This window comes from Grampus griseus (genome assembly GCF_964374135.1).
Source record: "Grampus griseus genome assembly, chromosome: 6".
Lineage (NCBI taxonomy): Eukaryota > Metazoa > Chordata > Mammalia > Artiodactyla > Delphinidae > Grampus > Grampus griseus.
The window spans coordinates 2,752,108-2,779,486 of record NC_139000.1 but is presented as its reverse complement, the minus strand read 5'-3'; the positions used below and the strand labels follow the sequence as shown (position 1 = coordinate 2,779,486).

Here is a 27,379-nt window from a genome sequence, read left to right as displayed (position 1 = left end):
GCCGCAGGTGAGAGCCCTGCCCGGGGAACCTGCCCCAGGGGCCGAGAGCCCCGACTCAGACGAGGCTGCTCGAGCCCTGGCCCTGCCGCTTGCTTGCTGGCCACTTGACCTTGGGCCAGTCCCCTGACCTCCTGCCACTCAGCCCCATCTGTAAAGTGGGACGGGCCTGCCCCCAGGGCGGCTCCTGGTTACCATGGCAACCGCGTGGCCTCCAGAGGCCTCTGCTGCATCGGGTCTCAGCCCCCTGGAGCGAGATGAAGGCTCCAAACCCTCCTGTACCTGAAAGAGCCAGACCCACACTCTGGGGGGCCCTGAAGCCATCCCGAGCCCTGGGACCCTGGCGGCAGGAGTCCAGGCTGGAAGGCTCTGCCTGTGGACGGAGATCCCCGGGGACCAGGGTCGCCAAAGCCCCCAGGGCCCAGGGGTGAGGCTTAGAAGCACGGGCCGCCCGGCTCATCCTGGTGAGCCGTCACAGGCCTCTCTCCGAGGCACCGAGAGCCCCCCGGCCGGGCAAAGCTTTGCTAATAAGCCCCCTGGGCTTCTTCATCTCCTGAAGTTGCCCAGCAAGCTGACATTGGACGAGCCTCTCTCTCTCTCTCCCCGCTGCCCCCGGACAGCAGCCACCACTGCGCATCTGGATGTGGGCTCTCACAGCCCTGAGTCTGGCCCCAGCCAGGCACGGTCCGTCCTAGTGGCTCAGGGGGCAGAGGCTAGAGCCTCCCTGCTGCTGGTCTGAAGCTGACGCAGGGTCCGGGGCTCAGCCACGGAACAGGACTGCTGTCGGTTGGCCTGTAAGTCCCAGACCAGGGGGGTCCCACACCGGCCCTGCCCTGGCTGGCTGATGTCCCAGTAGGAGCACTGCGGCCCAGTGTGAATGCCATGGTGGCCCAGGGTCCTGGGCACCTTGGGAACATGCCAGGCTCCGCTGCAACTGGGCTCCCCCAGGCCCTGGGGCTCTGCCAGCCCTGGACATCTCCCTTCTGTGCCCAGCAACCCCACGCCTGGGCCCCAACAGGTGAACCAGAGCCAGGAGCCAAGCCACGCACGACTTCAATGGGGATCCCGCCAGGCAGGGCCGAGACACATGGCTCAGCCTCCCATGCTGGCAGGGTCACGGGCTCGAGCACAAAGCTGGGGAACACACGTCCCTGGCAACGGGCTGTCCCCCACGAGCGGACTCCATCTCCACCCCGGCCCGGCCCTCAGCACTGGAGCCGGTGGAGGGCAAGGAGTCAGGGCCCGCGACCCCTAGGGCCGTCCCATCCTCCCACTGCCTGGTCAGCTCCCGGCACCTCCCCCTAGAAGCCCTCAGCAGCCCCAAACCTGCCCCCGGTGTCCCCGTCCACCCCCAAAACATCCGGGCTCCAGAACTCGGGCAGCAGAGGCGCGCGAAGAGGCCATCTCCTCTGGAGCCCAGGATGCCGGTGTGAGTGGGGCCTCGCTTTGGACATAGCGCCCAAAGGCCCGGCCAGAGCCCTCACCAAACCTCAGAGGATGAGCTCGGCTGCGCAAGCCTTGTCCGACCTTCACGAGGGCCTTGGGAAGAAGGTGGCATGGCTGTGCCCCCCTCGTAAGGGAGACACCGAGGCTCGGAGAAGGGGCAGGTCGCCGACGCTGCAGCACCCGTGAGCAGCGGGGCTGGGATGAGAGCCCGGGGACTCTAGTCCCCCAGGCGGGCTGACACCCGGGCCTGGACAGCAGGTGAAGTGGCAGGAAGGCAGTACCGGGGTTGAAGAGGACGATGGCGCGCAGGCAGCCCAGCTCCGTCTTGTCCATCTGCATGTCCCGCATCTTGGACACCAGCTCCGTCAGCACCCTGTGGGGGAAGCGGGCAAATGCCGACGTCCCAAGTCAGACCACGGCCCTCACAGGACCCGCCAGGAACCCCAAAGCGCTCGGGAGGCCCGCTGTGGGCCTGGAGGGCAGCTGAGAAGAGCCAGGAGACCGGGGGAGCTGCCCAGCCTGTCCCATCCCGCCCCGGGGGCGCCATGCCTCTTCCTCAAGAAGGTCTGCGAATGGGATTTTATCCTGGGGGGCCAGAGACTAAAGAGGAGCCTCGTGACAGCCGGGCGAGCCAAGGCCCCGCACGTCCAGGGCAAAGCCCACAGCCACACGCCCCACGGGGATGCAGACCACACACGGCGGCCTGAGCGCCGCATTCCTGCCACTCCCCGGAGCCCGCCCGCGGGAAGGCATTTCCCCAGCTCCTGGGCTTCCCGGCTCCTTCCTTGCAGCCGGAGCGGGCTCCGTTCCACTTCCCGACACCGGCCACTTATTACATTCCCATCACCGTCCCCTCTCTAGCAGCTGGAAGCACAGAACTGTCAGCTGGGTGCGTGACTGGGGCCGCACTTCTAAACATGCCCCCAGGGGACGTGCTCTCCAAGAAGCCGTCTGTGGGCAGCAAAGCCCGCGCTCCACAGCCCCTTTGGGTGGCACTACTGTACACGAGCTCGTTAAAGGCCCTGAAACGTCCTGCGGCAAAGACACATCCCTACACTGTCTAAACCAGTGCTTGCCCACGGTACGCGGTGCCCCTCTGTTCTCCCTGAGCTGTCCCACGGGGCAGCAGGCTCCCACATTTATCCCCGGGGGGCTACAGGAGGGGCTTCTGCTGCTCCCCTCTAACGTCAGGGCTCCTGTACTCGGGGGCTCGCCTGGGACCCCTCCCACCACCATCCCCACCCCCCACGCCCTGCCACCCGCTCCTTCCCACTCACCACTCCTGTGCCACGCCCCCCACACCCGAGGGACCCTGGGACGCCCCTCCCCAGCCCTTCCCACTCCGGCTGGCTGAGCTGACACCCAGGTCCCCAGGTCCTCCGGGCTCTTAGGCAAGGCCCAGAGACAGGAATGAGTAGCTCCCGTCCGCCCTGCCTGGTGCAGCGCAGGTGGGCCATGATTCTGGAGGTACTTGAACGGAGCCCCCTACCCACTACCCAGCACTGGCCCCCCGGCTGTGTGCCGAGGGGCAGAGAGCGGTGTCTCCACCGGGGACACGCCAGAAGCAGCGCTGAGATGCAGCCGGGCACCCGGGCACAGGGTGTACGCGGGCTCACAGGCGCCGCGATGCTTTTAGTCTCAGCTCGTAAGAGTCTCCGCCGCATCCGACATGACAGCAGCACAGAACGGTACCTACGGCACAGTCTACCTTTGCATTAAAAATAGGGCAGCTTTCCTTCCCATGGGCAGGACTTGAAAACATACTTGGAGAAAAGTAAACCAAAAACGTCAGCTGCGGCTGTCGGGGGTCCCTGGAGGGATTTTAACCTCAGTCCTTGCACGTCTCTGTATCTCCGCAAGTGTAACCCTCGTGAACAGGACAAAGGCCAAGCAGGTCACGGCCGTGGGCTGGGCTGGGCCCCCACCTGTCAAAGATGGCGCCCACCCCCGCGCTGTGGGCGCTATTGCGGTGGACGTGCAGCCCGGTGGCCAGGAGGATGCCGTCCTTCACGGCTATGGAGCGGTGGGAGAAGGAGGCGATGAGCAGCTCGTTCCAGCCTGCGGCGGGGAGAACACACGGTCACTGCTGTCTCCAGACCCCCGGGCCGCCCTGCCCCCGACCCCCGTTGGGCCCCCCAGAGGCAGCTCTCACCCTCCCAAGCCACGGTTCCCAAAGTGGGCTCCATGAAACCCCGAGCCCATGACCGTTCCACAGAAAGGAAGTTCCCGAGCATGGACGTTTGGGGGATGCCTCTACAGCGCGTGCAGTAAAGGCCCTGAGAAGTCCTGCACAGAGCATGTCCTGTAGCGTAGCTTAACCCAGGCTCCCCAACTAGGGTGCCAGGGAAGTCTCTCTCTGTAAGTGCCAGACGCTTGTGCCACGGAGCACAAGGGAGCTCCCAGGACCCTCTCCAGGCGGCCCTGGAGCAGCTGCCGCCAGTCTGGCCCACCGCGGCAAACTCCCAGAGACTGACATTTTGTGGATGCCAAAAAACAGCAAATTATTGAGCTGAAACAAGGCGGGTTTAGAGCCAAAGGCCAACTCGCCGCTCTCTCTACATGAGGCCCTGGCGCACCCAGCGCAGGCGCAAGGGCTACAGAGACGGATGGAAGCGATTCTGTGAGCAGGTGTCTCGATGACCCTATAACTGAACAGCATGAACATCCCACAGGACTGTCACTAGTGCCCGTCCCAGCCACCACTCCTGAGTGCCCCGAAGGTTCTGGGCTGGCGGCTGCCAGCATCACAAGGATCATCCCACTGAATGCTGATTCAACCCCACAGAGCAAGTATCGGCCCCGTTTCATACAGAGGAAAACTGAGGCCCAGGGAGAGGAAGGCGCTGCCTGGTCAGTGAATCAGAATGCCCTCCGACCCCTGGTCCCAGACTTTCCCAATCCCTGCGGGTCTGACGGCTCTGGGTGTTGGGTTTTGTGCCCCAGAGTGAAAACTCCTCTGGGCATGGGCTCTCCCCGCCCCCAGGTTCAGCGCGAGGGACACCCCGCTAGCCAAACACCAGGGCCAAGGACCAGAGCTCTGTGAGGGGCCGGACCAGCCCCCCAGCGCCTGCCCTACCTGCCACTCTGCGATCACTCTGCCTCTCTCCCTCTCATCCCCCACTGAGGCCCGCCCAGCCCCTTCCTACCTCTGACCCTGCTGCCACCTGTCCTCCTGCCCCATGAGTGGGCCCGGCCGGCGCTGGGCTGGCCCGATGCTCCTGTGGCTCCCAGCACAGGCCCGGAGCACGCAGGTCAGCAGGTGCACACCGCAGGGCCCAGTGCGCACGTATGGACCGGTGGGGCGGGGCTCCCGCCCAGCACCTCCCAGCTGGCCAGTCCCTACTGTCTCTCTGGCAGGAGCTTTGCGCCAAGGACCCCAGTGTCCCAGCAGAAACCGGCTTCCACGCGGCAAGGCCGTCATGCCCACTTTCCAGATGAGAGAACGGCCTGGAGGGCGGGCGGCTGCCTCCTCGGGACTCCAAAGCTGCCGCTCCCATCCCCCGCCCCCGCCCGCCCCCAGGTCCCAGGATCTCCCTCACCACCCGTTCGGCCGTGGGGTGTGTGCTGAGCACCGAGCGAGCTGTTTTTGCATCAGCTTCGCGCATCGCAAGCCCAGCCTGGGAAAGGGGCTGCGGCCTCAGTCGGGGGAGAAGGCAGAACACACAGCCCCCCGAGGGCAGCGCTTGCTGGACATGCTCACCCCTCCCTCTCCACAGGTCCCCCAGACGGCCCGTCACCCCTTTGAAGGCCACTAGGAGAGACCCCAAACCGAATCCTTCCTTATGAGGGAGGGGAGGGAAGCCCAGGCTGCGGTGGGCAGTGCCGGAGCAGAAGCCCCGGCCCGTGCCCCTTCCCCTGCGGCCCCACACGGCAGCAGGAAGCCCGCGTCCCACCCGCGGGGCCCCAAAGCCCCCGCCCCTCTCCTGTCCACGCCTGCCCAGCCCCCGCCAGGCCCGGCCACTCACCTGCCCGCAGCAGGATGACCTGGTCGTCCAGGGGCAGCTCGGAGAAGTGTGGGATCCGCTTGGCCCACTCCACCAGCGTGAAGAGCTGCTTGTCGGCCGCCTGGCAGATGTTGGTGACGGGGTCATTGGGCTGCGGGAAGGGGCACCGCGTGAGCACCGAGCAGAGAACGTGGCCCCAGGCCAGGCCCCGCCACACGCCTTACCCGGCAGTGGCGGCTGAATAACGCCCCCAGTCCTATACCCCAGAACCTGCTAACGTGCCACCTTACCCGACAAAGGGGACTCTGCAGACGCGGCTGAGTTAAGGGTTTGGAGGCGGGAGGTTACCCGGGAAGAAGTGGGTGGGCCCAGTGCCATCACGAGGGTCCCTACTGGAGGGGGGAGGAGGTCAGAGCGGAGAGAAGGCGTGAGGACGGAGGCCGAGGTCGAGGAGGGAAGACGCTGCCGGCCCCGAAGCCGGAGGAAGGGCCGGGAGCTGAGGAACGCGGGCAGCTCCAGAGCGGGGTCAGGCCGGGCAGCAGCTTCTCCCCGAGAAGGGCCAGCCCTGCCGATGCCCTGACTTGGCCCAAGGCCACTGAGCTCAGCCTTCTGACCTCGAGAAGCGTGAGATACTAAACTCTGTGCTGTCTTAGGCACTTGATTTGCGGTCACTTGTCCTAGCAGCCACAGGAAGGACACCGTGCTACGACCCACTCGGTCCCCACCGCAGCCCCGGGGGCTAGGGCCGGGTGACCCCGTGTCACAGGCCAGACTCGGGGGTGGCACTCAGAGAGGGTGCATCAGAGGCCCCTCCAGAAAGTTCTAGCCAGAAGGGGACGCCCCGGTCATTCTCAGAGACGAGGAAACCTGGGCGGCCTCCGCGGCACCCTGCTGCTCCCGGCTTCAGCCTGTGGGGCTTGGGTGGAGAACCCTCTGGGCCCGGGGACAGGGGGACCGAGGCCCGTGCACGGGATGTGGAAACCCCTCATTCCAGAAACCATGACGGCCAGGCAGCCACACGGGGGAGGCCCCCTCGGAAGAGCTTCCCCTGACGGAAACCATCCGCCCCCCAATGACACAGCCTAAACAACCCAGCCCCGTGAAGGGCCTGCTGAGGGCTCTCGTGGGAGGCCCGGTGACCAACTGGCACCGAGGCCACCGGGGCGGACAGAGCCAGGCGAGCAGAAAGGGGACCTGGGACCCCGGGAGAGGCGGCAGCCGCGGGGCGTGGCCAGTTGGTCCGTGGACCTCAGGGGGAGGGGCAGACAGGCACCAGCCGCTGGGCGCCCCCGCCCCCACCTGCTCTGCAACAAACCTCCCAGGAGCGTCAACCGGAAGTCCACACACTCGCTGGGCCCCGGACACCACGTGCCCAGGACACCCTGCGGGCATCGCCCACCCCATCCCGTCTGATGGACAGCGGCAGCCACGGGCACTCACACGAGCGAAACACCCAGCAGCTAGCGTGCCAGAGGCCAGGGCCAGGTTCTCGCCAGAGCCACTGCGGCCAGGCTGCACTCCCCGGGGACCGTGCTCCTTGCCCTTCCACGCCGCAGGGCAGCCCCTCGAGGTGAGAGCACAAGCCTGATGGTGGGGGGCATGGGGGAGCCATGCAGGGGGAAGCGGGGGGCGTGGGGAAGACCCGAGGAGAGCCCCAGCGGTCGGGCCTTCTCCCTGGGCACCAGCCAACGGCTCCCTCCGAGCCCTCAAGGGGCCCAAAGCAGGTCCGGGGCACAGGCTGTCACCCTGAGCCACTCCTGGGCAGGCCGGGGCCTTGTAGGTGAGTACAGTCACGCCTAGAGCTGGGGGCGACGTCTGCCTGCACAGTGGGTGCAGGACTAGGCCTGGGGGGCTGCCCTGGGAGAGGGGGCTCCAGCTCTGCCCTGCTCCGTCCCGCAGGGTGGTCTCCAGCAAGTACTTAACTTCTCCGAGCCTGGATTCCCGCTCAGAGACAAAACAGGCCTCATTCAACGGCAGTTTCTGGAGTTCCAGCCCGTGCCTGAGAGGGCGGGACCTTCCCTGTGCTAGGAGGTGACAGCGGGATCCCCAGGCAGAGGCCCGAGGCTGCCCCAGGGCAGAGAGGTGTCGCCGGTGTCGAGAGAAGGGGCCTAACAAGCCGTCCCCAGAGCGGGGGACCCAGGCCAGCCCAGCTCAAGCTGCAGCACGAGGGCAGACCCGCTGCCTGGCCGGCCCGCCTGCCTGTCCCCTAGACCCCCCTCCGCCTGCTCTGAATTCGTGGAGAGAGAAGATGGCAGATTTGTTTTCTTCCCAATAACGTCCTTACTTGACAAAATCAAAAGCTGGCAGGCCAGGACTTCTCTTTCGGGGTTTCGACTCAGTCGTGAAGCCCTCCCCACCCCGCACTGGGACCGGAGAGGGGGCGTGGGGTCGGGCCGGACCACAGACCAGACGGACCGCTGAGCATCACAGCCAACGGGAGTCATTCTACGAGAGGTCGAGAGGCGGCGCGCCCAGGAGAGGGCCCGCCTTCCCTGGCACGCAGCCGAAGCGGGCGTCTCAGAGGGGCTGTGGTCCTGGGGCATCACAGAGTGCGGGGCAGCAGGGCGGCCTGCGACCCCCCACAGATGAGACGGGACCCTCACACTCGGAGATGGGGGTGGGGGCCACGTGAGAGCACCTACGGGCAGGGCAGGGTCCCGTGGAACAGCCTGATGGCAAGGCTGGAGAATTAACCCACTGCACACGCTGCGGTGTGGCCCCCACGTGCTAGGGGCCGTGAAGAGTAACGTCAGGGGCGCTGAGCCCACAGAACAGGGGCACCAGGGGGGTCAAAGGGAAAGGGGCTCCGCGAGGAAGTGACACCTCTCTGAGGCTGAAGCCCGAGGAGGAACAGAGGGAGCGGCACGTGCAAAGGCCCTGGGGTTGGGGCAGGGAGCTGGGCAGGTGCGTCCGGTGCCGTCTGGGCCACCGTGAGCCGGGGAGACCTCAGGGCAGGCCACAGGGCTGTGGTCCCACCCCGACCACACACGGGAGACATAGATGAAGTCTGGACCTAACGCTGCCCGCAAACCTGGGGCAGACACAGAACCCCTGAAACCCAGCTGGACGATGGGCCAGAGACAACATGAAGCTTGAAGGTTACCATAACGTCCTGGGCTTTGAGCCAAACAACCAAAACCTCACCCACCCGACTGGGGACATCACAGAGGGGGTCTCCCTCCCAGGAGCGCGCCGGGGCCACCGTCCCCAGAGCAGGGCGGGGGTGCACTCACCGAGCTGGGGTTCAGCCCCACGTTTGCCTCCACGTACGTCTCGGTCTTGGGCTCGACGGCCAGCTCGGCCTCCAGGATCTTCTCCACGGGCATGTCCTCGTTGGCGCTGCTTGTAGACTCCACCTCGTTCTCAGCCCGGTCCTTGCCCCGCTGCCGCTCCTCCTGCACAGCTGAGGCACGGGGAGGCTTCCAGTCAGCCCGCAGCTCCCGCGGCAGCCCCTCCGCCGCCAGGGCCCGAGCAGCGCGCCCACAAGCTGGCCGGGGCCGGGGAGAAGGATGCTGCTCAGAGCCGGCCAGACTGCGGCCCCCTTCTCTGCCCCAAGCCTGGCCTCCTGGAGGCTGTGCGCTCTGAGAACAGAACACGCCGCCTCTCATTAATTCATTCACCTACTGGTCACCCCAGGACCCGCCCAGGGCCAGGGCAGATGGGACCCAGCTCTCAGGAAACTGACAGTTCAACAGGGATCCCAACGTGGAGTGAGAAGGGCTTTGATGGGCTACGGACTGAGGCAAAGCCAGGAAGGCTTCCCGGAAAAAGTGACAGTGAAATTGAAGGAACGGGAAAAATAGGGAGAGCAATTCAGGCACGAGAGGTAGCATGCGTCAAGGCCTAGAACCAGAGCAGAAATGCCGCTGAGGAAAGGGCCTCTCACGTCAGCTAGGGAGCAGAACAAGGGGTGCAACGGTGGGGAGCGTAGCCGAGAACAGGGTCCACTGTGCCCCAGGAAAAGGATGGGGTGAGATGCAGATCTCTGATGGTCCCTTTCTGCTGCGGGGAGGAGAGGGGCTGGGGGAGAGCACAAGCTGGCTCAAACCCAGGCTTGAGACGGGACAGCCCGGGCCGGCCGGGCGGGTGCGGGGCTCCAGCACGAGGGCAGAACCTGAGCAGGTGCTGCAGTCGGGGCAGCCTAGTTTCTGGGGACCCAGGGAGAGAAGCTGATGGGAGGAGGCGGAGAAGGAACGGTTCATTCCAACACGTCCCCGCGGAGACCCGGGTGGGAGGGAAGGCCGAGGGGACCAGGCACCCCACGGCTGGGCGTTCGCAGACCCTCGACTTCACAGCCCATGCAGCTCAAGCCGCCCTTTCCCAAGAGGGGCCGAGACCTCCCGGAGGTCACCCAGCAGGCCCAAGGCGACGCTGAACCAGAGCCAGGCTGTGGACCCCACCCAGAGCCCCGCAAAGACACAGGAAGGCTCCCGGGGGCTTCTGCAGCGCCCTCTGCTGGCCCTCACACCCCCGCTTCCTCTGCTGGGGACACCAAGGGCCCTGGACCCGGGGAAAGGAGGCCTGGCGGGGTGGGAGAGGCTGCCCACACAGCACCAGCACGGGGGAGCCCCTGGGCATATTGGGCCTGTGCCTCCCCAGGGACGCGCCAGATGCCACTAAGCGAGGGCCGCAGCGCCAGGACGGGGCCCGCCACCGCCGCCGGCCGCCCTCCCTTGGTCCTGCTCTGCTGAGCCAGAGCAGATGTCCAGACGTCCCCCGACACTCCCAGGGCGCCCACGGCCTCCTCAGGACCAGCTCCTCAGCCCCCACCCCACACAAGGCTTCCTGGGGCCCCTGGAGACCCCAAGGCAGAGCAGGAGCTTATGCGAGGCGACTTCCCGAGGGCGGCAGTGAAACCTCTCACACACTCCCAGCCCCACCGAGGGGAAGGCCCTGCACGCAGCCCCCAGCATGGAGCCTTCCGGAAGCCGGGAGGGCGCGGCCCCTCGGGGGACTTCCCACGTGCCATCACCCCTCTGGGCCTCCGTCGAGGCTTACCCTCCCCTGCAGGAAGTCTGGACTGGGCAAAACAGTGCCCTGTTCCCGCAGACGCCGCTGTCACGGGACTGCCCCCCACGCGTACCTCCAGACCCACCTGCCCTGCCCAGCTCCGGGGCCCGAGCTCGGGGCCTCACCCCGGGCCCTCTCACCCTTGGCCTCGGGTGGGTCTCGCAAACGCAGGGGACCAGCAGGAGGGAGGAGGGGGTCCGCGGCTCTGGCGCCCGCCCTGCCCGGCCACGGTTCTCAGCGGTCACTTCCTCCTCAGGCCACAGCTCTAGGGGCTCTGCCGGCCCAGCCCCGCTCCGTCCTCCAAGCCTGGGGGCGTGAGGGCTCCCTCTCTTGCTCTCTGGGGGTCCCCCGGGCCCGTGCAATTCTTGGGACACCGCCCACAGCTCTGCAACAGTCCACGTGGACCCCTCTCCACCACGCCGGCCCCGCCGACGACCGTTCAGACCCTCTCCGGGCCACGGGGCTCCCTGAGGGCCGGCCCTGCATCCTTCCCGCCTCCACAAATGGCTATTTAGGGATGGCCCCTGCAGCGGCTGCGCTCTCCAAGACGCAAACGCTGACTCGAGCGAGAGATTCTCCATCCGTGTGGCGAGACTCGGGACAGAGGGCCGGCCCACGCTTCAGATCCACCAGCTGGGCCCCGGAGCCAGGCGGGAGGCCTCGAGTCAGAGTTTTTGCAAGCCTGGTGCTTCTGGAAAGTCTGACAGCCGGTGGGGCTGGATGGGGAGCTCAAGCTGGCCGGCCTGGCTCTGGCCTCTTCCGACACAGTGGATGCCGGGCTGGAGCAGGGCACCTCCTCGTGTCGCCGTCTGCTACAGGGGACGGGGTCACAGACCAGAAGAGTGGACCCGGTGGGCGGCAGCCACAGGCTGAGCTGGACCAGCATCCGGAATGATGGGGACCCTGGCAGGCCGGTGTCCCTGAGACCCTGAGGGTGGGGGTCCCCAGGGTCTGTCCTCTGAACAGAACCCTAACTCCTCAGAGCCGGGACACAGCTGAGAGGCACGTTTGAGCAGGTGGGGAAACAGGCCCAGAGCACCAAAGGGGTGCGGCTGAGCCCTCAGGAGAACAGGCGGCTTCAAGCTACAGGCTTTGGAATCAGACGCTGCTCTGCCCCAACTGCTGTGTGGCCCCGGGCGAGCCCCTAGCCTCTCAGTGCCCCAGCTTCCCCAGCCACAGAGGGACGAGGTCGGCACCAGCCTCCAGGCTGGATCCGCAGGAGGCGCCCTCGGGACGCGCACGGTCCCCATGACGCGGCCCAGTTAAGGGGTTCTCCTCCCCTTCCAGACGGGACAGGGTGGCAGGTGGGGGTCCCTCAGCACTTGCCTCCTACGTGGGGGCGTCCGGAATTAATTCGCGAGCGCTCTGTGAAGCGCTCTGAAGCCATGAAGGGCCGGGCCGCTCCGAGCAGCATCATTACAAATGTTATTGTTTTATTTAAACACGGGGGGTGGGGGGGCAGGGGGGAGGGGCTGGGGATTCATGCTTTGGCAGCTCGACCACCTCTTAGACGTGGCTGTGTTTGACTTATGTCCGCTGGCGCCGGGAAGCCTCGGGTGGGAGGCGTCGGCCAAGACAGGGCCTCGTTATCCTCCCAGCCCCGAGCCACGGGCAGAGGGGCCGGCACGGGGAGGGGACGCTGCCGGGAGGGCAGAGGAGGCCGGGCCCCCACGCCGGGATCCCCAGGAAAGCCCCCGGGGCCGACCCACCCCCAGCAGCCGAGCACGCGCCTGGGAGGGGCACTCAACGCCCAGCATAAGCGGGGTCGCCGGCGTCAGGAGACAGCTGGTGCCGGACGTCCTGGGGAGCAGCAGCCCACAGCCAGGGTGGGACCCCCGCCCCCTGACCTGCACAGTGCCCACTGCCGCCCTCCGGCTCCTGGGGCCGGGCAGGAAGCCGCGAGGTGGGAGGGGTGTCTGGGCGGGGTGGGGGTGGGGGGACCACAGGCCTGCCGCCTCCTTTGCTTTGGCACCGCCGGCGGCTGGGCCCTTCCTCCATCCCCTGTATGGCCCCCGGGGCAGGCAGGGCTGGACTTCTCCAAGGGCTCTGGCCCAGCTGCCTCTTCTCAAGGCCGGCGGGGCATGTCCCTGTCAGAGGTCACAGGGCGAGTTATGTCCCTCGAGCTCGGAGGACACATCCCTCCTTCCCTCAGGGGGCTCAACCCAGGACAAGACGCCTGCACACAAGAATGATCACGTGCAACATACTCGGGCACGCACACAGGTTCACACGCTTGCACACACGCTGCGGCCCCCACTCTCTGACCCCACCACCCGCCAGGCGCGGGGCTGGCACCCGCCACGTTCCCCCCAACAGGCCCTTCGGGGAGCCTGCCGACACCCCCATGCACCCCGTGGAAACTGAGGCTCGGAGAGGCAAGGCCACGCGCCCCACCCGCACAGGGAGGCGGGGGAACCAGCGGGGGCCTCTCCGCAGCCGCTGCGGGGCCATGCCCGCCGGCGCACACGCGTCAGGCACTGCCGTTTCCACACCCCAGTCCCTCGGAGGCAGGGGATGGGGCGCAGGAAGGAAACGGGGAGAGGCCTTCCTCAGAGAGGAAGAAGGAAGCAGAGGCGGGGCAGCGGGTGCCCCTCCAGCCTGCTGCTGTCAGGTCTCCCCCCTTCAGACGGGAGCACAGGCAGGCCCCCGAGCCCTGCAGCTGCACGCTCAGCGGACAGGCCCGGGCTCAGTCTGGGGAGGGCTGGCCCGCGGGGCAACTCCCACCTGGGCCCCACCAACCCCGGAATGCTGCGGAACGAGCCCCCAGGGGCTGCGTGTGTGCGCACGCCCCTGCCGTTGCCCGACACGAGACGCCGTGGGCCTGCCGCGTCCCTCCTTACCAGCGCGGGGCAGGGTGCCCGTCGGCCCTCCCTGCGGTCGGCCGGTCCAAGGGCCAGCCCCAAGCCTGTGCCCCACCTGCCCCAGGGGTGTGATCACAGCCTCTCCCAGGGGTCGTGCGGCACCGAGGCCGGTCAGCATGGCCGCCCGTGTGGGGCTGGCACCCAGGAGGGCTCAGGCCGGCCCGGTCAGCATGGCCGCCCGTGTGGGGCTGGCACCCAGGAGGGCTCAGGCCGGCCCGGTCAGCATGGCCGCCCACGTGGGGCTGGCGCCTAGGAGGGCTCAGGCCGGCCCTGGGGGCGGACAAGCCACATCCTGTGTGCTCCCGGCCAAGGCTGGGGTGTCACTCCAGGCCCCCGTCCCCCTGGGCCCCACTGGGCCCCAACTCATGCTGCCACCAGCCCTGCCACTGCCAGGGAGCCCTCCTGGCGGGGGTCGCCGAGGACAGCAGAGAGGAAGGAGGCTGCCTCAGGACCGAGCCCCCTGCAGGGCCGGCACTGAGGCTGCGCCGGGGCCACCGGTCACTCCTCCCGAGAGCGAGGCAGTGGGCCGGGCCCCGCAGGCGACGGGAAGCACGACGGGTGCTGCCACCCACGCCAGGACAGAGCCTCCTCCCGTGGCCCCAGGGCTCGCGGGCCGCACGGCGGCGGTGAGGAGAGTTTTACGTTGTATTGGGAGCAGGAGAGGGCGGTGTAGGAGGGTCCTGGCCGCCTGCTTGTGACTTATAAATCCAGCAAGAGGCAAGGGGGTGCGGGGGGTCCTGATGGGATCCGGTATTTATCTAATGGCCCATAAATCAGGTCTGCCTCAGGATCTCGCCCAACGCTCCATATTTATGCACCAGACGAGAGACGGGAGCAGCCCGGCCCTGCCAGTGTGGCCCTGAGACCTCCGCGAGCGCCCCTCCCCCCTGCACCCCATTTCTCCACCCGGGAGGTGTGGGAACAGCGTCACAGCACCACGGCTGAGAGTGTGTGCGACAAGGACAGGGCCCCCAGAGAGGCTCCGCACACGGCAGGCGCTCCTACAGCCCCCAGTGAGCACAGGGGAGGGGTCGGACCCGGTGCCCCCCCAGCCCCGAGCCTGCAGCTCCACTGGGACAGGAGAGGGGTGTCATCCACTCTCCCCCAGGCCTTGGGGGAGCAGGCAGCTGGGGTCTGCCCCAGGCTGACCTTAGGAGGGGGTCAGCGTTTCCGGGAAAGCCCTGGGGACCCGTGGACGGTCACCCCCTGGGGCCCCACAGTGCCACATCCACTGAGTTTCTCGGCCTCGGCGTGCGCTGACCCCGGCAGCTGGGCACGGGGTCTGCCAAACACTCTTCCACTCTTCTGGTGTCAGCTGGACATCTGCCCACCCAAGCCTTGCCTGATGTCCACGGCTGGGCCAGGGGCCCACTCTGGGCTCCCACAGTGCCCTGGGCTTCCCCCAAGGCAGCACTGATCACACCTGGGGGGCCCTGCCTGGCTGTCCGACGGTCACTGTGAACGGACGGATGCCCATGGCTCGCTGCTGTGTGCCCAGCGCCCGGCGTGGTACCAGGTGCCCGGGGTGGCCAGCTCAGCAGGAGAGTGACCTCACTCTACACCGTGGTGCCCACAGGGAGCCCCGAGCCGCAGCTGCATGTCAGGGCCCCACCTCCCCTCAGCACACTGGCACCTCCCCTCTGGCCAGGCTCCACATCTGGATGCAGACTGATCCGCTGCCCACCACACGCTTGCCCCCTGCCCAAGTTTCCATCCTTCAGGAACCACGCTGCACTCACCACCTCCAGGAAGTCTACCCTGACTACAAAGGGTGGCCAGAGGAACCGGGGCTGGGCACAGGCCTCCCCCAGCCAGGCACATGCTTCCTCTGCCCTCCTGATGGTCTAAAGGAATAGATCTGCACTGGAAGCCAGAAGCCCAGGCTCCAGCCCGACATGTGACCTTGGACAAGCCCTGGACTCTCTGGGCCTCAGCTTCTCCACCCACACAAAGAAGGGTGGGCCAAGGTCTCCATGGAACACGTACCCTGATCAGGAAGGCCCGGAGCCCAGGCCGGCCCCTCGCTCACGCTGAAGCCCAGGAGGCACCCTGCCCCTCACCAGCGGCTACCACCGAGCCCCATCACATCACTGCACTGCACAGGCAGCCTCGCGGCCTCAAGGAGCAAATCCTGCAGGACCACACGGCCCAGCTGAGGTTTCGGTTTCTCAGCAAGAACAAGTGGGGCTGAAGAGAGAAACAAGTGAAAGGAGATGAAAACTGCAGTCCCCACGAGAGAACAGTCCTCGGTGGTGAGACGCCAGCCCGAGACCCCGACAGAAGCCGGTGGGAAGGAGGCAAGCCACGCGTGGACCATGGGAACAGCCGCAGCGGAGAAGGGATCCCAGACAGCACCTCCTAAACCCGCGAGGCCCCAGGCGCGAGACACTCAAGCAGAGACGCAGACCAAACTGAGAGAAGCCACCCAGAATACAGGGGCCACCGAACCTGCACTGGGGAAACCGAGGCCCACGGACGGCCAAGGGCCACGAGGAGCCACCCTGCGCTCCGGCCCAGGTCTGGCTGGACAGCTTGACAAGCTCAGCGACCTCAGGGGAGCGGCCTTCCGCGCTACACGCCCCCACCCGCCCCTAATAAACGTCACAACTCGAGGCCGAGAGACCCGCGGCCCGAGTCCCTCTGCTGGGAGGACCTGGGGTCGCCAGGCACCCCGGCCAGATCTGCAGGAGGAAGCACAGTCCAGGCCCAGCTGGCGTCCAGCAGGCTTGGGAACGTCCCGATGGTCTCTGGAGTTCCCTGCCCCACCCCGGGCCCGGGTCTCCTCGACCGGCCCCTACTGAGCAGCGGGATCACGGCTCCAGGACCCGCACGCACGTCTTCCCAGGCTCGCGCATTCAGCGCCCGCATCTCCCACCCCCAGCCTTGGCTCCCGCTGCTTCTGCCTCTGCCTCTCCCAGAGCCCAGGCGCTCGGCCAGGCCCACTATGACCTTGAAGAGGCTCTGATCAATGTCTGTCCCCAGCGGGGCTGAGAGCCGCCAGCAGGCAGGGCCGAGAGTGTCTCTTCCGTAATCCCAGAGCCTAGCACACAGCAGGTACTCAGGAAAGAGCCGGTAAGTGAGCTCACAGCCTCCGGAGATGTGCTGCCAACAGAGCAGCAGCCGCCACCTCTGGAGGGAGTGAGCACCCCGTCATCAGAGGTATGCAAAGGAGGTCCGCGCAACCGCCAAGTCCAGAGCCACACCCTGTGCTCCGAGAGGGGAGAGGGCCAGCACCACCTACCTTCGCGTTTCATGCCCATGGCCAGGCACTTCTGGTAGCGGCAGTACTGGCACCGGTTCCGCTGCCGCTTGTCAATCAGGCAGTCTTTGTTGTCCCGGCAGGTGTAGGTCAGGTCCTTGCGCACCGTCCGCTTGAAGAAGCCCTTGCAGCCCTCGCAGCTGTACACCCCATAGTGCTTGCCTGCAGGCGGGGCGGCCGTGAGCAGCCTGCGGCCAACTGGCAGAAGGGGCTCGTCCCACTGGGGTAAGGGAGCCAGCCTGGGAGCGCAGCAGGGCTGCATCCCGGCCCCGCCCAAGACCTGGACCCTGGGGTCCTCGCCGTCTCCGCGTCTGAGATGGCGGCCCGAGGAGGTCGGCCGTCCTGCCCCCGGGGCTGCCGGGCTCGGGAGTGGGACGCGAAGGGCCCTTCACCCCGGGCACAGCCCTGCTGCCCCCACGCCATCGTCACCACCACAGCTGCCTCGTCTCTGGAAGCCTCAAAGCCACGCTGCCGCTTACCACCTCCCGGACGTGGACACACTAGAAGGTCCCGGGTGCGCGGCTCGGAGCTCCGAGCAGCCCCCTGTTGGTCGGGGGCCCTGCCGTCCCCACTGTGCCCTCGCGGCCTACCTGAGGAGCGGTCCCCGCAGATAGCACAGATGTGCTTGGTGAAGGACGCCATGTTCCCCGAGGGGTGGGCCGGGACTTTGAGGACGCCGTTGAGGCCCAGCGGGGGCTTGATGTCCTCGCTGCTGCTGACGGGGTTCATGGGCGAGTTGAGCTGAGGGGGGGAAGCCGGGGTCAGCCCTGGCAGGCTGCTGCGAGGCACCTGCTGCTGGGCCAGGAAGGTGCTGCCACACACCCCCTTTACTGAGAGAGAAACTGAGGCTCAGAGAGGGGCCTTGCCCACCCCAAGCCACGCGGAGCGGCAGGGCCCAGCCCCGCTGAGCGCAGGCGGGAAGCCGGGCACCACTTCCTCAGCCAGGCCGGAGGAGGCCGTCCTGCCCTCAGGGCCCGACCCTCCCGCAGAACCCCAGGCTCGAAGGAGGACCCGCAAGGCCCCTGCTCACACCCTCTGCCCCTCGCCCACCTAAATAAGAACCGCCTGCCATTCCTGGGCGCTCCCCCGACAGGACAGCGAGAGCGCTGGGATCCTCCGGTGAGGCAGGCGCTTTGGGGACTCCCAACCCATAGATGGGCACTGAAGCCTGGTCCCAGCAAGGAGGGAGGAGATCCAGGGTCCACCAGCAGGCCACACTGCCCCGGCCTCGGCAGGCAGGGTAGGGGTCTTGGATCGTGTGACCCAAGGAGAGAGGGAGGAGACAACATCCCTTACACACACACACACACACCCCTCCATCCCTCCCGCCATCCTGACACTGCTCCAGGAAGAAGGGTGGGAAACTCACCAGTCACCCTGGCAACAGCTGCTGCGGCTGCAATGACACAGCAGTTTTGGTTCCGCTGCGCCCACCCCAGCTCTCCCATCAGCGCCAAGGGCCCCGAGGTGCTTCCCGCCGCATCCTGCGCGCCAGCCGGTCCCCACAGGCGCCAGGACGCCAGCTGGGCGGCCCCCCAGCACCCCGACTTCTGCAAACCCCTGACAAAGGCGGAAGTCAGGTCCTACGATGTCTCTGGATGGACTGCAGCTGCCACGCTGCCCCCCGGTCGCCCCAGGCTGGACCCCTCCTGCACAAGGGAACCTCACCCCCTTCCTTCCCCGCGGCCCCCAACCCCCTACTCCCATCCCCCTTTCTCACGGGACGGGAAGAGCCGGGTGCTCAAAGCACAAACCATCCCAAAGGCTGTTTCACACCAGCCCCAGCGCCTGCAGGGATTCTTCCAGCCCTGGACAGGTCTGGATTCTTCTGCTCAGGTGGGCTGTGGTTCTGTCAGGTCACTTAACCCCACGGGACTCGCGGGGGGCTGCAAGGAGGCCGGGAGGCCAGCCCCGGCCACCTGGGGCTGTCAAGATGCAGGAGGTGGGGCGAGAGGGCGTCCAGAGGACCCCACTGCACCCAAGAACACGTACCCCACACCTCCAACCGCCCCCGCAGGACCTGCAGGCTTCAGGAGCACCTCCCAGATGAGCCTCAACTAAGCAGGGGCGCCGACTGTTTGCTAAGGGCCACTGTGCACGGCAGCTGTCACGTGGAAAGCCCCTAGTGAGCAGGGAGAGCTGCCCTCCCCTTTCCAGAGTGGACACGGAGGTTCAGGGAGGTCAGGGGACCAGCAGAGAGCCCACGGGTGCTAAGTGGCCGAGCAGGTGTGAGCTCAGGCCCCTGGGAGCCACAAGCGCTGAGGGACTCCCCGCACACGGCAAAAGGGACAACCAGGGCCCCAGGGGACGGGCCGGCCCAGAGCTGCTCGGTGATCCCAGCCACCAGACCATCCGCTGAGCATCCAGCCAGGCGCCCGAGGCCCCGAGGAACGCGCCCTGCCCAGCCTGCAGAGCTCGCCCACGGCCGTAGGCGGGACGGCCACAGCTTATCGCGGGATTCTGCCTCCTCCATTCCCTGTGTGACTGTAGGGAAATCATCTAATCGCTCTGGGCCTGACGCTCCTCGCGTAGAAACTGGAGAAAACTGAGTGCCTCCATCCCAGGGCTGCCGCTGAGATGACGGAGCGACTCGCGGGCAGCGCCAGCAGCAGAGCTCACGAAGCCGGCCTGGGGCGCAGCAGCCCCTGCGTTAGCACTCGGGCTTCCGGGGGCCGCCGCTAGGCCAGCTGGGCCGCGGACAATGGAAGGCGGCGTCCCAGGCAGAGGGCCCCCCCACCCCCGGAGCAGACGTCTGGAGGTGGGGAAACCAAAGGACTGTTGGGAAAAGGGCAGGAAATCCGTGCGGCTGGGAGTGGAGGGTCAGCAGCAGGGGCCGGCGGCAGGCCTTGAGGGGCCACTGGGTGCGTGGGAGCAGCGGGCGCAGGCTGGAGGCTGGCCCGAGGCCTCTCTCGGGCTGCGGGAGCCCGGCCGCGACTCCACGCGGCTCTGGATCCGCTAGGCGGCACCGAGGAGAGGAGCTCGGGCGTTTCCTCTTTCTGTGGTTGCTCAAACCATGCCGGGTGGGTAGGGGCCACCTGTCCTCTCTCCCAGGCCCCCACGTGCAGGCCCTTGGGCCCGGCACCTCCCCTAAGGAAACAGGCAGGCCGCAGCACCAGGGAAGCAGCTGCAGGCAGGATGGATGGAGCCGTCAGTCACGGTCAGTGTCGCGGCCAAGCTGGCTCCCAGGCCACACGCTGAGGGCATCCCTGCCCTCCCGGGCTCAGGCTTCCTTCCCGTGGGCACAGCAGTCAGCCCAGAGGCTCTGGGGAGCCCTAGGAGACCCTGCACGGGTGTGAAGATGTCGGCTGGCTGTAGCCCTATCCTCACCCCGGGCCTGGGGCCTCCACTTCCCTTCTCTGCCTCAACTGGTGGGTCCTGGCACGGCCGCCATGGCAAGGCTGAGGGGGACAGGGGTCGCCCTTCTCCCTCCCTAGCCCCAAGCTGGTGGGCCTTGGACTGGTTCACAGCCCCCAGGACAGAGCGCGGGGTGCCTTGTTCTGCCAGACACGCACACCCACCCACCGTGGGCTCAAAGCGTCCCCCGCACCTATGGGGGACGGCTCCCCTCCTGCACTCCGTCACGTGTCCTAGGAGACCCGGGGCACCAACAGCCCCTTCTGGAGGCCAAAGACTCCCTGGCGTGCCCAGGATGGGGGTCCCATCCCATTTCCCCTTTCACATCCTTGGCAGGTATCTCAGTTCCCGCGGAGCCTACAGGACTTACTGAAATAACCACCCGGCTCCATCAGGGCCCCCCAAGCCTCCTCGCCGCCCCTCTCTTCCACGCCCACCGTGCCCTTCCTTCCCAGCCCATCCCCCACGGTCAGGACGGGGTGGCAGGCCCTTGGCCCCGCTGGCCTCCGTCTGCCCATCAAGGCAGGTGGCGAACGCCGTGAAGCCCACGTGGCCTGCCGGACACCCCATCACAGAGGCCTCCCAGCCGCGGTGCCCACGGCGAGGACAGGCAGGGACCACGCAGGCCCTGCTCCAGGGAGGCTCGCCAGGCTGGTGAGGCCAGGGGACTGAGGCGCCCACACGTGCCAGGCCCTGTGGGCGGGCTCCGGGATGTGGTGGGGAATGCTCCCTGGGCTGATGGAGCCCCCGAACCCGGGCAGAGAGGCGGGGCAACTCGGCAACGGCACCTGAGGTCCAGCCTGGCCCTGCCCAGACCCACCCCCGCGCCGTTTCCATTTCCCTGCAGGGTGGGGTCGAGGAGGAGGCCCTCCCTGACAGCAGAAGTCAGAAAGCCTCACTGCTTCCGGCTCTGTGACTTTGCGGTTGTGGTTTTGAGGCAGGGTGTGGGGGCATGTCCCCCTCGAGCTCCACCCACACTTCCATGAATCTGGGGAACCCCAGGTTTCCAAGACAAACTGCTGAAGCCTAGAAGCTGAACTCAGGGCCCAGGGAAGGAGTTACGGGGGCAGGGGTGGAGGCAGGGGTCGGGGGGGCTGAGGCCGCGCACGGGGCTCAGACCACGGCTAAACCAACTGCGGCCTGATCGACCTACGGAGGAACAGGTGGACGGCTGACCAGAAGGGCACACGGGGTTTGTTCCCCACCCTCACCCCCTCCTAAGCTCCACTCCTGCCCTCATCCCCTCATCAGCCTCACGGGACCTGCGGCCCCTCGCTCACAAGCAACCCGCGTTCAACAAGCACCCACCGTGTGCCAGGCACCTGGCTGTGTGCAGAGAACAACAGAGAACAGGGTGGACGTGGCCCCAAACCGCCACTTGCCAGCACCGCCCACCCTTGCCCCCAGACAGGCTACCAGTGCCCGGGGGCACCAGGCTCCCTCAAGGTTTGGGGGGCATCACTGCCACCCTCGGGCCCTGCCCCCGCACAGCCCTTGCTCCAGACTCCACACCCAGGCTCCTGCCGAACGCGTGCCCGCGGGGCGTGCAGGGCAGGCACCGGGCCCGGGGGCCAGCAAGGAGCCTCCCGGGGCCCTCCCTGGGAGCCAGCAGGTGCCGCCTCTGTCCTGGTTCCCAGGGGACAGGGTGCAGGCCCAGCCCTCGTGTGCCCTCCCGTCGAGCAGCATCGTCAGGCTGTGGCGGCCATACGCTCACAAGGGCACGGCCGGGCCCAGGAAGGCAGCCAAGACCCCCGTGCCAACACCTCCGGCCTTCTGCCTGCTTCTGGCGACAGGTGACATGAGGGGCCACCTGAGGCCCGAGCTCCTCTGCACCCGTCCTCCAGGCACAAAGGGGCTGATGAGGTGGCCCTGGAAGAGCCAGCCAGGTGCTCCACGACCAGCTCTGGACAGGCCCAGCCGATGGAGCGGGGGAGGGCTGTCCTGCAGGCGGCGTGGCTCCGTGGGCAGCAGGGAGCCCACGGGACACGCGGACACGACTAGCTGTGCAGCTCTGGACAGGCCCAGCTGATGGAGCGGGGGAGGGCTGTCCTGCAGGCGGCGTGGCTCCATGGGCAGCAGGGAGCCCACGGGACACGCTGACACGACTAGCTGTGCAGCTCTGGGCCGTGGAGCCTGCGCCCGAGTCCCTCTCTGGCCGCTGTCCTGCAGCCCCGTGGAAACAGCTCCCAGAGCCTCCCCCACGGAGCCCTCCTCTAAGGGGGCCTCCCTCTACGGGGATGAAAGCTGGACCCAGACTTGAACGACACTCAGAGGAAAGGGGGCCCCACCAATGTCCAAAAGGACAGTTTGAGCCCCAGAAAGAGGGAAGACCCCTGGGATTCAGCAGATCTCCCAGGCATCCAGTGAGAAATCCACCAGGAAACCCCCAGAGCCAGGAGAGGAGATGCCTAGCAGGGGTCCTGGGCACTCAGGACAGCTCTGCAGGGGTTCAGACGAGAAGCGCCCAGGGGAGGGTGGACCAGGCCTCGGGGGTCCCCACGGCAAGAACTGGCTGAGTCAGGCCCACCAGGTGCCAGCAGCTTCCTGATCTGGACCCAACCCCGAAAGCCAGGCTGTTCAGAGGAGCATCTGGGCAAACACAACCACAGAGACCACCAAGCCCGGCAGATGAGCCTCAGGCCTGGCACCCCCGAGGAGGCAGCGTCTGCCCGAGCCTGGGGGTCGGGGCAGGGAGCACCGAGACACCCCGTGTGGGGAAGGGTCCGGGCCTGGGCACAAGAAGGGCAGGCCAGGGGATGACGGGGCTCCAGGTAGGCGGCTTCAGCCTGAGGACCTAGGAGTCCCCACCCTACAGAGCTCTGAGTCCTAGGGGCAGGTCCCCCCCGCACTGGAGGGGGCCTCGCTGGGACAGAGGGCCGGCGAGGAAGCTCGGTCACTGACCCCCGAGGGCCACGGGCACAGGAGTCGGCCAGACCTGAGCTCAAACCCAGGCGAAAGCTGCCTCTCTGACACTGTTTCCAGAGAGGAAAGGGAGAAGTGACAGCACCTGCCTCCCAGGGTCCACAGGACTATGTGGGTAAAGCCAGGCCCCGTCCCTCTGGTCCAGGCCCCGCCCCCGCACTTACCTGGGGGCTGCCGGTGCCGAAGCCCAGGGTGGGTGTGGTGGGCACGGACATGGAGTGGGGGCCCATGGGGGAGCTGATGACCGAGAAGGGCGGGCCCATGCCGTTGATGGGGGAGCTCAGGGTGCTGATGGGCGAGTGCAGCTGTCCCGGGGAGCCGAGCGAGGAGCCGATGCCGGGCCCCAGGGAGGGGTGCAGCGAGGGGGCGGCCATGGAGCCGCGCCCCGTGGGGGAGTTGAGGGAAGAGGAGTTCACCTGCGTGGAGAAGTCTGTAAGACAAGAAGCCACAGGAGGCCAGTCAGGAATCCACACCTGAGGGATACAGCCTGGCCCGCTACCCCTCAGGCCACAGCTACCACACTAGGCCGTGGAAGGGCAAGGGACCCCCACTGCAACCCTACGGCTCCCCAGCAACACGAGGCCAGTCCAGCCATGCCCAGAGCTCCCCTCCAAGGCACCAGCCCCACCTGGCCCAACTTTAAGGTTCAGGCTGGGCCCCAGGCAGATGCAGGAGAAGCAGGCTGACAGCTGCTCTCAGATGCCTGTCTGGGCAGGGAGGCCAGATGGCTGCCCCTGGAACCCTCAGCACCCCAGGCCTGTCCACCTGGAACGCCTGGTGGCCGGGAGTTGCCAGCCCCTCTGCCCATCTACTCAGGGGGTCAAGGTGAAAGTCTGGGGATAATAAAAATAATGAAGGCTGACATTTTCGGAACACCCACTGTGTAGCAGAAACAGTGCATGTCCTCAGCAGAGATGAACGCACGCAGTTAGGAGGTACACGGCGGTCCTATTATCCCATTTTACAGATGGGGAATTGAGGCCCTGTGTTCTTACCGCTGCCCACGGCAGGGCAGGCCCAGCACACAGCCTGGGCCTGCTCAGGTACCCCAGCGACGGTGGCCAAGACAACAGGCCCCCAGGCCCCTCTACCTCACGGGGCCCCAAAGAATACAGCTTCCTGTGTGCCCAGGCCTGGTGGCGTGCGGCCTGAGGCAGGGGAGCTTCCAGGCAGGCCTGGTGGAGGGGGCCCAGGTGTGCACCAGGCCTGCAGACGGGCAACCCACAGAGGCTGCGGCAGTGAGAGGCCGGGACCTCCCACACGCCAGCCTTTCATGCCAGGGGTTTCAGAGCCCCACCAGGCACTAATTGGGCCTCCCCTTCCTACCCTGAGGGCTCAACGAGAAGCTTCCCCAGGAAGGAGGCTCTCCGGGTGAATCCACTGCCCTGGGGCCTGAGCAGGCCCTGGGGAACTCAGAGAGGCCCAAACAAGGCAGCATGAGTCAGAGCTGCAGGCCACAGCTAGTCCAGTCCGGCCTCTGGCAGGGTGTCCTGAGCAAGCCACGCCCCCTCGGTGGGCCTCAGCCTTCCCATCTGCAAAATGGTCTCTCGGGCCCTTCCCGCCAGGCCTGCAGTGATCACACATGCTTCTGAGAAGTCGAGCGGGCCACAGGTGTGATCGGGCGGCCCCCGTCCACGTACCCCCAAGTCGGGGGACGTGCCCAGCTTGCACCAGCAATAGCCGCAGGAGAACTTCGCCTGCCTGAATCTCGGAGCGGCCGTGCCCCGAGCGGTCCCTGAGCGCCAGGCTTGGGGCAGGAAGAAGCCTTGTTTGTTTGTGCATCACCCCCGAGTCCTCTCACCCACTTTGGTCACCGGTGCAAACTGAGTCTCGGGGACAGGCTGCAGGACACCGCTACCAACAGTCAGGGCCGGGCAGACCCGACCCCGGCCAGAGCCGAGCTTCCTCCAGGGCCTTGTGAACTTGTCCATGGAGGTGCTGGGCGGTGGCCAGCCTGTGGGGTGGGGTGGTCCCCGCAGGAACATGGGAGGCTCTGCCAACCCTGGCGACCCCCTTCTCTGGGAGCACTTGCCCATTTCCATCCTGTAACCCCCAGCCTGCTGGGCACCTCCTCCCTTGCCTGCCCTCTGAGGGAGGAGGGGCACGGGAAGGGGGCCTGGAATTCCCAGCCAGGGAGTGGGGGCCTGCCTGCCACTGCACCAGCAAAAGAGCCTCATCTGATCCGTCTGAAACCGTTGCCATTCACAGAACTGGGAATAAACCATTTCACTGAACTTGAAAATAAGAGCTTAAAATTCCAGAACCAGATGGCGGCACCTATTGGCAGAGATGGGTACTGCAAGCCAGCCCTATTAGTCATTAAGCTCCCTGCACCCACAAGGTCTGGCTGCACATCCTTGACCTCACTGAACGCTTGCGACCCTGTCCACCCACCTGTGACAGACAAGGAAACGGGCACAGGGAAGGTGCAAAAGTTACCCAGGCACACGCCCCAAAACCTGCAGCTGCCCCTAGGCCGAGCAGCCACGGTTCTTTCTACCAGGCCCCTGGGACAACTGGAACGCCCATTTCACCTGGCCCTGACCACCCCTGCATGAGGAACCCTGAGCCAGCTGGTCCCTGTCCAAGCCCACCCTGCAGGATGCAGGCTAGCGCTGGCCCCTCCCCTTTACTCAGTCCCGAGAAGCACGCCTCCAACTTCAGGCGGGGAGGGCAAGGGAAGCAAGATGGACATTACAACATCTGTTTTGCAGACATCTCCACCAGAGAGCACGGGGGGCAACTGCTGGGGCTCTCGATCGGACAGGGGTCCCAACCCCAGCAGCGCGTCCAGAAGCCTGAGGGCCTGGCCACCCTAGGGGAGCAGCCCATTCTTCTCCCCAGCCTCTGGGAACGAGATGGGGGTCTGGGGCCAAGAGGGAGACAGCACTCCGGGATTCTCACAGCTTCCTCACCTCCACCCGCTGCCCGGAAATCTTGGGGGAACTGGGGGGCTCTGAATGGGAGAAGAGGACGGGGTGGGGGACTTCTCAGGGGCTGCTCTCCTTAAGGGGTAGAGTGCAGCCGGGAGCGCCATGGGGCCCAGAGCCTGTCGGGGCCTCTGCTGCGGACCGGCCACACCTGCGGGGTGTGGGGAGCCGGGCTTCCCGTTCACACAGCTGCAGAAGAGGCTCCCCAGGTCCACGCTGGGCCTACGCGGCCTGAGCTGTTTGCTTATTTGTTTGTTTGTTGCTCCCTGGCAGGAAGGGGTGGGAGAGGCAAGAGAAAGCTTTGGCCGGAAGGAAGGAGGGAGGGAAGTGGCTCCTTAGACCGACAGCTACCAGGCTGCACCCCAAAGCTTCTGCAGCCCCTCGAGTCCGGGAACCGTGAGGAGGGCAACAACGAGATGGAGGGAAACTGGGCAAGACAGGAGGGGCCGGGTACAGGGGGGCGGGGGGCCTCCGGTAAAAAGGGGGGGCCAGGGGAAGGGGCACCAGCCTCCAGCCTCTGCGTGTGGCCCGTCTCCCAAATGCAAAGGTCGGGGCCCGGTTCCTGAGCCCAGCCCCCATTCTCTGAGCCCCAGGGTCACGTGTACAGCAACTGCTCCAAACCAGGGACTGTGAGCCCCTGGGAGGGGCCACCCCGGCCAAGATCCACCTCAACGACCCCCACTCTGGGCCCTTCCTGTTGACACAGAACCTCCACAGCAGACACTTTCCCGGAGCCTGGGTGACAACGGGCAGGGGGTATTTTCTGGAGTCCTCTGGAGTCTGGCCAGGAAGGGAACGTTAGGAGGAAAAGGGAAAAATGCCTAAACACCCCCTGCTCGCAGAGAGGCCCCGCCCTGCCCTCCACGTGCACACAGGCTCTGCCTTTTCCGGGCCACTATCTGTCCCCACCCACTGATAAACAGTAGGTGCGATAAGGCGCTATTCTTGAAGCCATACTTTGGACTCGCAGGGGACTTGTCACCAGCGGTCACCACACGCTTATCTGATCCTGGGCTGCGGGACACCAGGCTCAGGCCCAGACCCCACCCTGGGAGCTGCTGACACCCAGCTCTCCCCACCCAAGGGGGCACACGGGGCCTCGGAGGGTGGGGCAAAACCCAACTGCCGACTCCTCCCCCCCCCCACCGCCGCCCAAGAACCCGGGCCTCGCCAGGCCTGAACCCAGCACCTCACACCGCTTTACACCCTCCATGCCCCTGGGGACCAGCAGTAATCTGTGAGACTCAGGACTCCAGGGAAGGAGACCACGGCCCGGGAGCGCACAGGGACCTCCAACAAGAGACAGGCCCCCGTCCAGGCAGGAGGACATCCCAGCAGCCCCAACAGAGGCAAAGGGACTTCAAAGAGCTGCCAGATTCAGTTCAGGAAGGCTTGCGTGGAAGAGGTGATGGACAGATCTCTCCCTTGGCACAAAAAGCGTTTCAGGCCATAAAACTGACTCTAAAATGCAAATACCTGGAGTCCAGACAGGGAAGCCATGGAGCAGAGATGGAATGCCCTGGAATGCTCGGCGCCCAGAGCAGGAGAGCAGTAACTCCCTGGGCCCCCAGAGTATATGGGTGTGAAAAGTTACATTCAGTAAAGTTAAAATAAAGAATGTTCTCATGGTAACTGACAAGGGCACAGGCTGCTCCT

General features: G+C 66.4%; 1 protein-coding gene across 1 annotated transcript in view; it reads right to left on the bottom strand.

Moving 5' to 3' along the window:
- RXRA (retinoid X receptor alpha) overlaps window positions 1-27,379 on the bottom strand; it is a 96,077-nt gene that overhangs the window by 3,338 nt on the left and 65,360 nt on the right. Inside the window, exons 2-8 of the mRNA XM_082655749.1 lie at window positions 22,958-23,223; window positions 17,108-17,258; window positions 16,500-16,679; window positions 8,621-8,790; window positions 5,409-5,538; window positions 3,369-3,501; window positions 1,725-1,816 (exon numbers count right to left, since the gene is read on the bottom strand). Of these exons, the coding sequence (XP_082511875.1) occupies window positions 1,725-1,816; window positions 3,369-3,501; window positions 5,409-5,538; window positions 8,621-8,790; window positions 16,500-16,679; window positions 17,108-17,258; window positions 22,958-23,223 (1,122 nt within the window). The remainder of the gene's footprint in view (window positions 1-1,724; window positions 1,817-3,368; window positions 3,502-5,408; window positions 5,539-8,620; window positions 8,791-16,499; window positions 16,680-17,107; window positions 17,259-22,957; window positions 23,224-27,379) is intronic.